At 38.5% G+C, this 12,223-nt stretch overlaps 1 protein-coding gene across 1 annotated transcript; it reads right to left on the minus strand.

Moving 5' to 3' along the window:
• Positions 1-8,977: 8,977 nt before the first annotated feature.
• LOC138425172 (putative olfactory receptor 2B8) lies at positions 8,978-12,223 on the minus strand (the record flags this gene model as incomplete). Its single annotated transcript, XM_069562775.1, has 2 exons — positions 8,978-9,904; positions 12,215-12,223. Coding segments are annotated over 2 exons (936 nt in total), but the record flags the coding sequence as incomplete, so codon positions are not given.

Below are 12,223 nucleotides of genomic sequence, written 5' to 3' on the forward strand. Positions count from 1 at the left end.
TTATGACCCAGCAATCCCAGTGCTGGGCATACACACTGAGGAAACCAGAATGGAAAGAGACACGTGTACCCCAATGTTCACTGCAGCACTGTTTATAATAGCCAGGACATGGAAACAACCTAGATGTCCATCAGCAGATGAATGGATAAGAAAGCTGTGGTTCATATACACAATGGAGTATTACTCAGCTGTTAAAAAGAATACATTTGAATCAGTTCTGATGAGATGGATGAAACTGGAGCCGATTATACAGAGTGAAGTAAGCCAGAAAGAAAAACACCAATACAGTATACTAACACATATATATGGAATTTAGAAAGATGGCAATGACGACCCTGTATGCAAGACAGGAAAAAAGACACAGATGTGTATAGCGGACTTTTGGACTCAGAGGGAGAGGGAGAGGGTGGGATGATTTGGGAGAATGGCATTGTAACATGTATACTATCATGTAAGTATTGAATCGCCAGTCTATGTCCGACGCAGTATACAGCATGCTTGGGGCTGGTGCACGGTGATGACCCAGAGAGACGTTATGGGGAGGGAGGTGGGTGGGGGGTTCATGTTTGGGAACGCATGTACACCCGTGGTGGATTCATGTCAATGTATGGCAAAACCAATACAGTATTGTAAATTAAAATAAAGGAAAAACAAAACAAAACAAAACAAAACTAGTAGCCCAGGAAAAACTACTCAAACTAAAAAAAAAAATAAAAAATAAAAAAATAAAAATCACTGTTCCTCTCTTCTCTTCAGGATCAAGTTTGTTATAAATCTAGTGTCTAAAAGAATGTGGGTCTCTTTCTGAATTCTCCATTGTGTTTAATTATTTTCCTTGTCTATTCTGTGCCCATAAGACATTTATTATTAATAATAAATCTTGATATCAAGATTCCCAAGTCTTCCCGCTTTGTTCAAAGGGGAAAATTATAGATCTATCTCTCTCTCATGAACATAATGAAAAATTCTAAGCAAATTATTAACATTTGAATCTAAAATATATCAAAAGGAGAATAGATTATGACCAAGGGGATTTTATTCCAAGAATTCAAAGTTGTATTAATGTTGAAAAGTCATTCGATGGAATATACTGTATTAATAAAAAAGGGGATAAAAAGCCATTGGATCACTTCAATAGGTGCAGAATAGTCCTTTGATAAAATTCAACATCCATTCATGATAACATAAAAACATAATAACATTTGGCATACTAACATTAGAGGGGAACATGATAAAGTGTAGCTGTAAACGTCTTACAAGAGAAAATCACTGCTTATGCCTAACAATAGCTAGCAAAATTTTGAAGAACCAATGAATGTTGGTTTAAATGGAATTAAATTTTAAATTAGTTTAAATGGACTTAAACTATGTCCAAAGTCATAGTTAATTGTGTGACCAAGAGACAGAGCCCAAAACTACTGGACCATACATGCAAGGATATTTGAAATATTTAACATCTTGTACCTCTCACATGCATACATCAAATATAAATACATATTGGAAAAACAAGGAAATTTATATTTTTATAGTATTAAAATATGTGAGGCTTTGAACAGAGCAAGAAGAATAAATTATATAGGTAAAACTTAAAAGATGCTACCTCTAGAAAGGCCACAGACTAGGAGAAAATATTTGCAAAAAAAAAAATCTCATAAAGAACTGCTGTCTAAAATATACAAGGAAATATTAAAACTCAATAATAATTAAATATTTCAATTTAAAAAATGGGCCGAAGAGTTTGATACCTCATCAAAGAAGATACACAGATGGCAAGTAAGCATATGAAAAGATGCTCCATATCAGGCCACCAAGGAAATGCAAATTATGCAAATTAAAACAATGAGATACCACTCTACACTTAGAAGCACTGCCAAGATTCAGAACATTGACAACACTGAATGCTGGTGAGCATGTAGAGCACCAGAAATTCTCGTTCATTGTTGATGGGTTTGCAAAATGGTACATCCACTTTGGAAGATAGTTTGGCAGTTTCTTACAAAACTAAACATATTCTTACCCTATGACATAGCAATCATACTCCTTAGTATTTATGCAAAGGGGTTGAAAACCTATGTTCACACAAAACCCTGAACATGGATGTTTACAGTGGCTCCAGTTGTAAACGCCAAAACTTGGAAACAACCAAGATACCCTTCAGTTCAGTTCAGTCCCTCAGTCGTGTTCTACTCTTTGCAACCCCATGAATCGCAACATGCCAGGCCTCCCTGTTCATCACCATCTCCCGGAGATCACTCAGACTCACGTCCATCGAGTCTGAGATGCCATACAGCCATCTCATCCTCGGTCATTACCTTCTCCTCCTGCCTCCAATCCCTCCCAGCATCAGAGTCTCTTCCAATGAGTCAACTCTTCGCAAGAGGTGGCCAAAGTACTGGAGTTTCAGCTTTAGCATCATTCCTTCCAAATAAATCCCAGGGTTGATCTCCTTCAGAATGGACTGGTTGGATGTCCTTGCAGTCCAAGGGATTCTCAAGAGTCTTCTCCAACACGGCAGTTCAAAAGCATCAATTCTTTGGTGCTCAGCCTTCTTCACAGTCCAACTCTCACATCCATACATGACCACAGGAAAAACCATAGCCTTGAATAGATGGACCTTAGTCGGCAAAGTAACGTCTCTGCTTTTGAATATGCTAGCTAGGTTGGTCATAACTTTTCTTCCAAGGAGTAAGCGTCTTTTAATTTCATGGCTGTAGTCACCATCTGCAGTGATTTGGGAGCCCCCCAAAATAAAGTCTGACACTGTTTCCTCTGTTTCCCCATCTATTTCCCATGAAGTGATGGAACCAGATGCCATGATCTTTGTTTTCTGAATGTTGAACTTTAAGTCAACTTTTTCACTCTCCTCTTTCACTTTCATCAAGAGGCTTTTTAGGTCTTCTTCACTTTCTGCCATAAGGGTGGTGTCATCTGCATATCTGAGGTTATTGATATTTCTCCCAGCAATCTTGATTCCAGCTCGTGTTTCTTCCAGTCCAGCGTTTCTCATGATGTACTCTGCACAGAAGTTAAATAAGCAGGGTGACAATATACAGCCTTGACGTACTCCTTTTCCTGTTGGGAACCATTCTGTTGTTCCATGTCCAGTTCTAAAAGTTGCTTCCTGACCTGCATACAGGTTTCTCAAGAGGCAGGTCATGTGGTCTGGTATTCCCATCTCTTTCAGAATTTTCCAGTTTATTGTGATCCACACAGTCAAAGGCTTTGGCATAGTCAATAAAGCAGAAATAGATGTTTTTCTGGAACTCTCTTGCTTTTTCAGTGGTCCAGAGGATATGGGCAATTTGATCTCTGGTTCCTCTGCCTTTTCTAAAACCACCTTGAGTATCTGGAAGTTCACAGTTCACATACTGCTGAAGCCTGGCTTGGAGAATTTTGAGCATTACTTTACCAGCATGTGAGATGAGTGTAATTGTACGGTAGTTTGAGCATTCTTTGGCATTGCCTTTGTTTGGAATTGGAATGAAAACTGACCTTTTCCAGTCCTGTGACCACTGCTGAGTTTTCCAAATTTGCTGGCATATTGAGTGCAGCACTTTCACAGCATCATCTTTCAGGATTTGAAATAGCTCTACTGGAATTCCATCACCTCCACTAGCTTTGTTCGTAGTGCTGCTTTCTAAGGCCCACTTGACTTCACATTCCAAGATGTGTGGTTCTAGATTAGTGATCACATCATCATGATTATCTGTGTCGTGAAGATCTTTTTTGTACCGTTCTTCTGTGTATTCTTGCCACCTCTTCTTAATATCTTCTGCTTCTGTTAGGTCCAGACCATTTCTGTCCTTTATTGAGCCCATCTTTGCATGAAATGTTCCCTTGGTACCTCTAATTTTCTTGAAGAGATCTCTAGTCTTTCCTGTTCTATTCTTTTCCTCTATTTCTTTGCACTGATTGCTAAAGAAGGCTTTCTTATCTCTTCTTGCTATTCTTTAGAATTCTGCATTCAGATGCTTGTATCTTTCATTTTCTCCTTTGCTTTTCGCTTCTCTTCTTTTCACAGCTATTTGTAAGGCTTCTCCAGACAGCCGTTTTGCTTTTTTGCATTTCTTTTCCATAGGGATGGTCTTGATCCCTGTCTCCTGTACAGTGTCACGAACCTCCATCCATAGTTCATCAGGCACTCTTTCTATCAGATCTAGGCCCTTAAATCTATTTCTCATTTCCACTGTATAATCGTGTGGGATTTGATTTAGGTCATACCTGAATGGTCTAGCAGTTTTCCCTACTTTCTTCAGCTTAAGTCTGAATTTGGAAATAAGGATTTCATGATCTGAGCCACAGTCAGCTCCTGGTCTTGTTTTTGTTGACTGTATAGAGCTTCTCCATCTTTGGCTGCATAGAATATAATCAATCTGATTTCGGTGTTGACCATCTGGTGATGTCCATGTGTAGAGTTTTCTCTTGTGTTGTTGGAAGAGGGTGTTTGCTATGACCAGTGCATTTTCTTGGCAAAACTCTATTAGCCTTTGCCCTGCTTCGTTCACTAAAACCATACTCACAGAAAATTAGTCAATCTAATCACACTAGGACCACAGCCTTGTCTAACTCAATGAAACCAAGCCATGCCTGCGGGGCAACCCAAGACGGGTGGGTCATGGTGGAGAGGTCTGACAGAACGTGGTCCAAGGGAATGGCAAGCCACTTCAGTATTCTTGCCTTGAGAACCCCACGAACAGTATGAAAAGGCAAAATGATAGGATACCAAAAGAGGAACTCCCCAGGTCATTAGGTGCCCAATATGCTACTGGAGATCAGTGGAGAAATAACTCCAGAAAGAACGAAGGGATGGAGCCAAAGCGAAAACAATACCCAGCTGTGGATGTGACTGGTGATAGAAGCAAGATCCGATACTGTAAAGAGCAATGTTGCATAGGAACCTGGAATATCAGGTCTATGAATCAAGGCAAATTGGAAATGGTCAAACAAGAGATGGCAAGGTTGAACGTCGACATTCTAGGAATCAGCGAACTAAAATGGACTGGAATGGGTGAATTTAAGTCAGATGACCATTATATCTACTACTGCAGGCAGGAATCCCTCAGAAGAAATGGAGTAGCCATGATGGTCAACAAAAGAGTCCGAAATGCAGTACTTGGATGCAATCTCAAAAACGACAGAATGATCTCTGTTCATCTCCAAGGCAAACCATTCAATATCACAGTTATCCAAGTCTATGCCCCAACCAGTAATGCTGAAGAAGTTGAAGTTGAATGGTTTTATGAAGACCTACAAGACCTTTTAGAACTAACCCAAAAAGATACCCTTCAGTAAGTGAGTAAATAAATGAACTGTGATACTTCCAGGCAATGGAATCTTATTCAGTGCTAAAAAGTAATGAACTATCAAACATTGAAAAGCCACAGAAGAAACTTAAATCCATATTACCAAGTGAAAGAGGCCAGTCTGAAAAGGCTACAGTTTATAATGATTCCAACTGTATGATATATTGAAAAGGCCAAACTATGGAGATCAAAAAGATTAGTGTTTGCCAGGCATTAGGGTTGAAGGAAGGATGAATAGGCAGAGCACAGAGGATTTTTAGGACAGTGAAAATAACCTGTATGATACTTCAATGGTGGACATATGTCATTGAAATGTATTCAAACTCATAGAATGTACAACACCAAGAATGAACCCTAATGTGAAGCATGGACTTTGAGAGATAATGATGTATCAGTACAGGTTCATTAGTTAAAACGAATGTAGCATTCTGAAGAGGGATGTTGATAGTCCGGGGCGTGGGGGCAGGGGAGGCTGTTTGTGTTGTGGGGTGGTGGGGGTGGGGGGTGGTGGGAGGGAGGTGGGGAAGATATATGGACTATCTCTGAACATTTTTCTTAAACTTGCTGTAAAGCTAAGTGAAAGTGAAAGTCACTCAGTTGTGTCAGACTCTTTGTGACCCCATAGACTATACAGTCCACGGAATTCTGGAGTGGGTAGCATTTCCCTTCTCCAAGGGATCTTCCCAACCCAGAAATTGAACCCAGGTCTCCCACATTGCAGGCTGATTCTTTAGCAGCTGAACCATAAGGGAAGCCCCTGTAGCTAAAACTGCTCTTAAAAAATACTCTGATGGGAATTTTATAACATCTTCAAGCAACTCACTTCCATACTCTTTAGGAGAAATAAACTATATATCCACTGCTGAAACATATCTGCAAAGGACAAGTGTACATCACCATTAATAAAATGACCTATTGCATTACAATCTTTGAGAGTGCATGCTTTTTTGTACTTTGTGCTAAATCCACTCAGTCTGCTTTTTTCTCCTATGTTCCCAATGGGAACATCATAATTTGCATAAGAAGGTAAGAAAAGATGTGATTAATATATAGTGGCATGTATCCATGTAGGAACTTCTTTCAGATATTTGGGCTATTTTCAGAGTACATGCAAGGGGCTCTTGACTGTTTCAAGCCCAGATACTGTTGCTGAGAAGTAGGCTTTTCATCCAGGCTTCCCTGGTAGCTCAGCTGGTAAAAATTCCTGGGTTAGGAAGATCCCCTGGAGAAGGGATAGGCTACCCACCCCAGTATTCTTGGGCTTTCCTGGTGGCTCAGATGGTAAAGAATTCACCCACAATGTGGGAAATGTGGATTCAATCCTTGGGTTGGGAAGATCCCCTGGAGGAGGGCATGGCAACCCAACACAGCATTCTTGCCTGGAGAATCCCCATGAACAGAGGAGCCTGGTGGATTACAGTATATGCAGTCGCAAAGAGTTGCACAGGACTGAATGACTAAGCACAGCACAGCACAGGTTTTTACATCCAGTAGTCATTACATAAAAACATAGAATTTGTAAAACTTGAGTTTAGGGAAATACAACCTGTGTAAAGAAGCTATATGATTTCCTGCATTCCAACTTAAAGAAAAAATAGTTTTTCCATTTGGCCTGCTGAAAATAGCTATTAAAATGCTGATAAAGATGAATGAGCACCAAAAATAAAATATATACTGTTTGGGCAACAAGATGTTTTTAGACAAAACACCATTACTGAGAGATGTACATGTTCCCCACATGTTCAGTTCGGTTCAATTTCTCAGTCGTGTCTGACTCTGTGACCCCATGGACTGCAGCATGCCAGGCTTCTATGTCTATCCCCAACTCCCAGAGCTTACTCAAACTCATGTCCATTGAGTCAGTGACACCATCCAACCATCTCATCCTCTGTTGTCCTCTTCTCCTCCTGCCTTCAATCTTTCCCAGCATCGGGGTCTTTTCTAATGAGTTAGTTTCATCAGGTGGCCAAAGTATTGGAGTTTCAGTTTCAGCATCAGTCCTTCCAATGAATAGTCAGGACTGATTTCCTTTAGGATGGACTGGTTGGATCTCCTTGCAGTCCAAGGGACTTGCAAGAGTCTTGTCCAACACCACAGTTCAAAAGCATCAATTCTACAGCACTCAGCTTTCTTTATAGTCTAACTCTCACATCCATACATGACCACTGGTAAAACCAAAGCTTTGACTAGACAGACCTTTGTTGCCAAAGTAATGTCTCTGTTTTTTAATATGCTGTCTAGGTTGGTCATAACTTTCCTTCTAAGGAGTAAGTGTCTTTTAGTTTCATGGCTGGAGTCACCATCTGCAGTGATTTGGGGCCCCCCAAAATAAAGTCTGTCACTGTTTCCATTGTTGCCCCATCTATTTGCCATGAAATGATGTCAAGATCTTCATTTTCTGAATGCTGAGTTTTAAGCCAGCTTTTTCACTCTCCTTTTCACTTTCATCAAAAGGTTCTTTAGTTCTTCTCCACTTTCTGCCGTAAGTGTGGTGTCATCTGCATATCTGAGGTTATTGATATTTCTCCTGGCAATCTTGATTCTAGCTTGTGCTTCATCCAGTCCAGCATTTCTCATGATGTACACTCTGCTTATAAGTTAAATAAGCAGGGAGACAATATACAGCCTTGACGTACTCTTTTCCCAATTTGAAACCAGTCTGTTGTTCCATGTCGTTTTAACTGTTGATTTTGACCTGCATACAGACTTCTCAAGAGGCAGGTCAGGTGATCTGGTATTCCCATCTCTCTCAGAATTTTCTACAGTTTTTTGTGATCCACACAGTCAAAGGCTTTGGCATAGTCAATAAAGCAGAAGTGTGTGTTTTTCTGGAACTCTCTTGCTTTTTCGATGATCCAACAGATGTTGACAATTTGATCTCTGGTTCTTCTGCCTTTTCTAAATCCAGCTTGAGCATCTGGAAGCTCATGGTTCCCATACTGTTGAAGCCTGGCTTGGAGAATTTTGAGCACTACTTTGCTAGTATGTGAGATGAGTGCCATGAGGGAAAACTTCTGTAGAATGGCCTGCAGAGTTGTAAAAATATTCTGTAAGAGGTCGCTAGCAGGAAAGGATAAGTGAGCTAACAGTCATAGGCACAGAGCCTTCTACAGGTATGCCCCTTTTCTTCAGAATAGTGTAGGGAACCACAGCATGTACTTGGCTCCCTGAGGAGCTTCCATTCTCATTTGATTTAAATTATATTACATATACAACAGCTACACTGACAGCATTTTGAAGACAGTATATGAAAAGAAGAAATGAATTGCCCTGTTGATGCTCTATAGGTGCATTCCGCTAATTTTATAGCATAATTTAGTCTTTTCCAGTAGTCATCTTTCTGCTTTTTAAAGAAGTCTCAAGATCACTTCCTTAATCACCAGTTTTAGTATTCTATGTATAAGAAATCATATTTGGATGTTAATTTTTAAACTTCATTAGAAAAGACAGAGTAAAAATGAAATATTTAATTAAAACCTATAAATATTCATTATCCATTTTTCAAGCTGCTTCATTATTTCAAGAGGAGAATAATCAACATTTGACTTTCTATGAAATACTTGGGTGATTATAGTAATAATCAGCTACTGTTACTTGGGAGTGAAAGGAGTGATGAAAGTTGGTAAAGACAGTCTGGGAGTGTGGTGTTTGAATTATAAGAGGACTACATTCTCCTAAGCCATGTTCCACCCTTGCTCTAGTTCTCTCCCCAGCAGCTTCTTTACTGCTTCCTTTACATCCTTATTCCTCAAGGTGTAGATGAGGGGGTTGAGCATTGGAGTTACGAGCCCATAGAAGAGAGCAAGAAGCTTGCCCTTCAACTTGGCAGAATTGCTCTTGGGTGCCATGTATGCATAACCACTAATGGCTGAGCCATAGAACATAACAACCACAAGCAGATGTGACCCACATGTGTTGAAGGCCTTCTTTCGACCCTCAGAAGACTGGATTCTTACCACTGACCTAACAATGTTGATGTAAGAGAACAGGATTAATCCCACAGGGATAACTTTTATGACCACCACAGCAGCATACATCTCCACTTCATTGATCCATGTATCAACACATGATAATTGAAGCATGGCAGGTACTTCACAGAAGAAATTCTCCACCTGATATTGACCACAGCGAGGTAACAGGAAAGTCAACACTGTTTGCACCAGAGAGTTGCTGAAACCTGTTGCCCAAGCCACTGCTGCCAATTGTTGGCATAGCTGAGAATGCATGATAACTGTGTAATGCAGAGGCTGGCAGATAGCTACATAACGATCAAAGGCCATTACTGAGAGAAGGACACATTCAGTGGATCCTAAGCCAAGGAAGATGAATAGTTGAGCTATGCAGCCTCCGTAGCTGATATTTCTCCAGCGGCTCTGTATGTTGACCAGCATCTGGGGGACAGTGGAGGTAGTATAGCAGAGGTCCAAAAAAGAGAGATTGGCCAGAAAGAAATACATTGGGGTGTGGAGTCTAGGATTAAGACGTGACAAGATAATGATGGCTGAATTCCCAAGGAGAGTCATTATGTAGAAAATGAAGATGGCCACAAAAAGAACCATTTCTAGTTTGGGCCATTCAGAGAAGCCCACCAGAACAAAGCCCTTAGAGTGATGAAGAGTGTTATTGAATCTTCTCATTGCTGTGACTCTACTTGCTGGAAACACCACAGGCAGATTTTGGAGCTTGATTAGCCTTTGCTTAGAACTTAATGTTGGTTCATGAACCTACATGTAATAGAGGAACTGGGTAGAGGATGCTGAAACAAATAAGATCATTAATGTATTTCCTTTTATTACCTAGGCAAGAAGAATGAGAGTTAACAATAATATATCTATATTTTAACAACCATATTTTAAGCCATGGCTTTCATTTGGTAAACACATAGCTAACTAAGTAGAGGTATTACAAAACTAAATATTGTAAAGGTGTATTACACAATATTCATTGCAAAAAGAAAGTGTTGGATCTGTTAAGATGGAGAGACACTGAGACTTCACTGGAGCTTCATTAAATCTCTAATTCACTCGATATATTTTTTAACTTATTTTTTTTCAATTCAGTTCACTTTCTTGCTGATCTTAGTGCACTTATATTATATCAGATGAAATTTACCATCTTTGATAGGCATTGTCAGTTAAAGAATATAAATCTTCCTTTTTAATTACTGTATGCCTCCTTTCCTCTTATTGTAATTAAGTTAATACAGATAAAATTCCAAGGACCAAAGACAATCCCTTATAGAATTAATTTATTATCACATTTAGCCAAGAAATAATTAGTAGAAGCTAACATAAGTAGGACTAAAATTTTTACTTATTTTACTTATGTTGAACACATTTCTACCAAATAGTATATATGTATATCAAAAAAGTTTTGATATATATATATGTAGATATGTATATATTTATATTTAAAAAGTTTGTTTTTCATGGATGTTTTACTATTCCCTCCATTTAGCCACACTTCTAAGGATTAAAAATTCTCATAATGGGCTGTAACAAAGTGGAAAAAGCTGTGAAAAATATACAAACTCTCTTGTGTGAGTCCTGGATTACATAGATTGTAAATGGCCTATAATTACATAGGTAGTAAATGGTAGTATAAGCATCAGACTCTTTGTCTCTGCCTCCGAGAAAACCCTGTTTTTTAAACACTATTGTATGTAGCCATAGGATTCATGAATAAACCTGTAATGTGTGAATAAACATTCACTTAATAACATTTTATTTGTCACATTGGATATTAGCTAGTAAAGATATGAAATCTGTTATCTTTAATTATCTGTATGCCTGGATTCAAGGATACTCTTGTCTAAACTTAAAGATGGCAAAGTACATTAAGCAAAACAGGATTGTGTCCTGGAAAGAACAGTCAGCTGGTTTATTAGCTAGCACAGTGAAATAATAAAATTAAATAAGAAGTAAAAAGACTAGGAAGAATAAAATATTTTGAGATAATTTATACATAATTACTATCCTGAGATCTAATTATTAAAAATTCTATTAAAATTAAGTTCATATAGCAAATAATTATTAATACTAAATAAAGGTGCAATTCCAAAAGATTAGCATATAAATGCAAATAAAATTTCATGCTGAAAAATTTTAAACATCACCAATAATTTAAAAGTATATAGGAATGTTATTTTAAATGATATTAAAAATATCATTTGTCAACCTCTCCTTAAGAAAACACTTGAGATATAAAATCAATGCACATACATATTTACATGCTAGGATAGGCATTGCTGGTATATCTACATGATTTAAAAAATTAGAAAAAATAACTTTAATGTTTCAGAATAGCAAAATGTTGAATATAATTTATCTATTGATTAGACTGTTACAGTCAATAAAATTAATTACATACATGCAATGCCTGTTCATCATTATCATAGCATCTTGGTATATGAAACATGCCTAAAATATGACATATTTTTTGAATATTGCTAAAATACATGTAAATTATGCTTACAAAAGAATTGAGAAAACTACAAAAAAAAATTGGGTTTGCGATTACTAATTATTTTCATCATATAATTATGTTCCACTTTTCCAAAGACTTCCCTGGTGGCTCAGAGGTTAAAGTGTCTGCCTGGAATGCAGGAGACCAGGGTTTGATCCCTGGGTCAGGAAGATCCCCTGGAGAAGGAAATGGCAACCCACTCCAGTACTCTTGCCTGGAGAATCCCATGGAGGGAGGAGACTAGTAGGCTACAGTCCATGGGGTTGCAAAGAGTCAGATACGACTGAGAGACTTCACTTCACTTTTCCAAATTATATTCAGTGATTAAGCATTCTTCTTATATGTGTGTGTGTTTTAGTTGCTCAGTTGTGTCCAACTGTTCGTAACCCCTATGGACTCTAGCCCACCAGGCTCCTCTGTCCATGGAATTCTCCTGGAAAGAATACCGGAGTATT

Source organism: Ovis canadensis, chromosome 20 (genome assembly GCF_042477335.2).
Source record: "Ovis canadensis isolate MfBH-ARS-UI-01 breed Bighorn chromosome 20, ARS-UI_OviCan_v2, whole genome shotgun sequence".
Taxonomy (NCBI): Eukaryota; Metazoa; Chordata; class Mammalia; order Artiodactyla; family Bovidae; genus Ovis; species Ovis canadensis.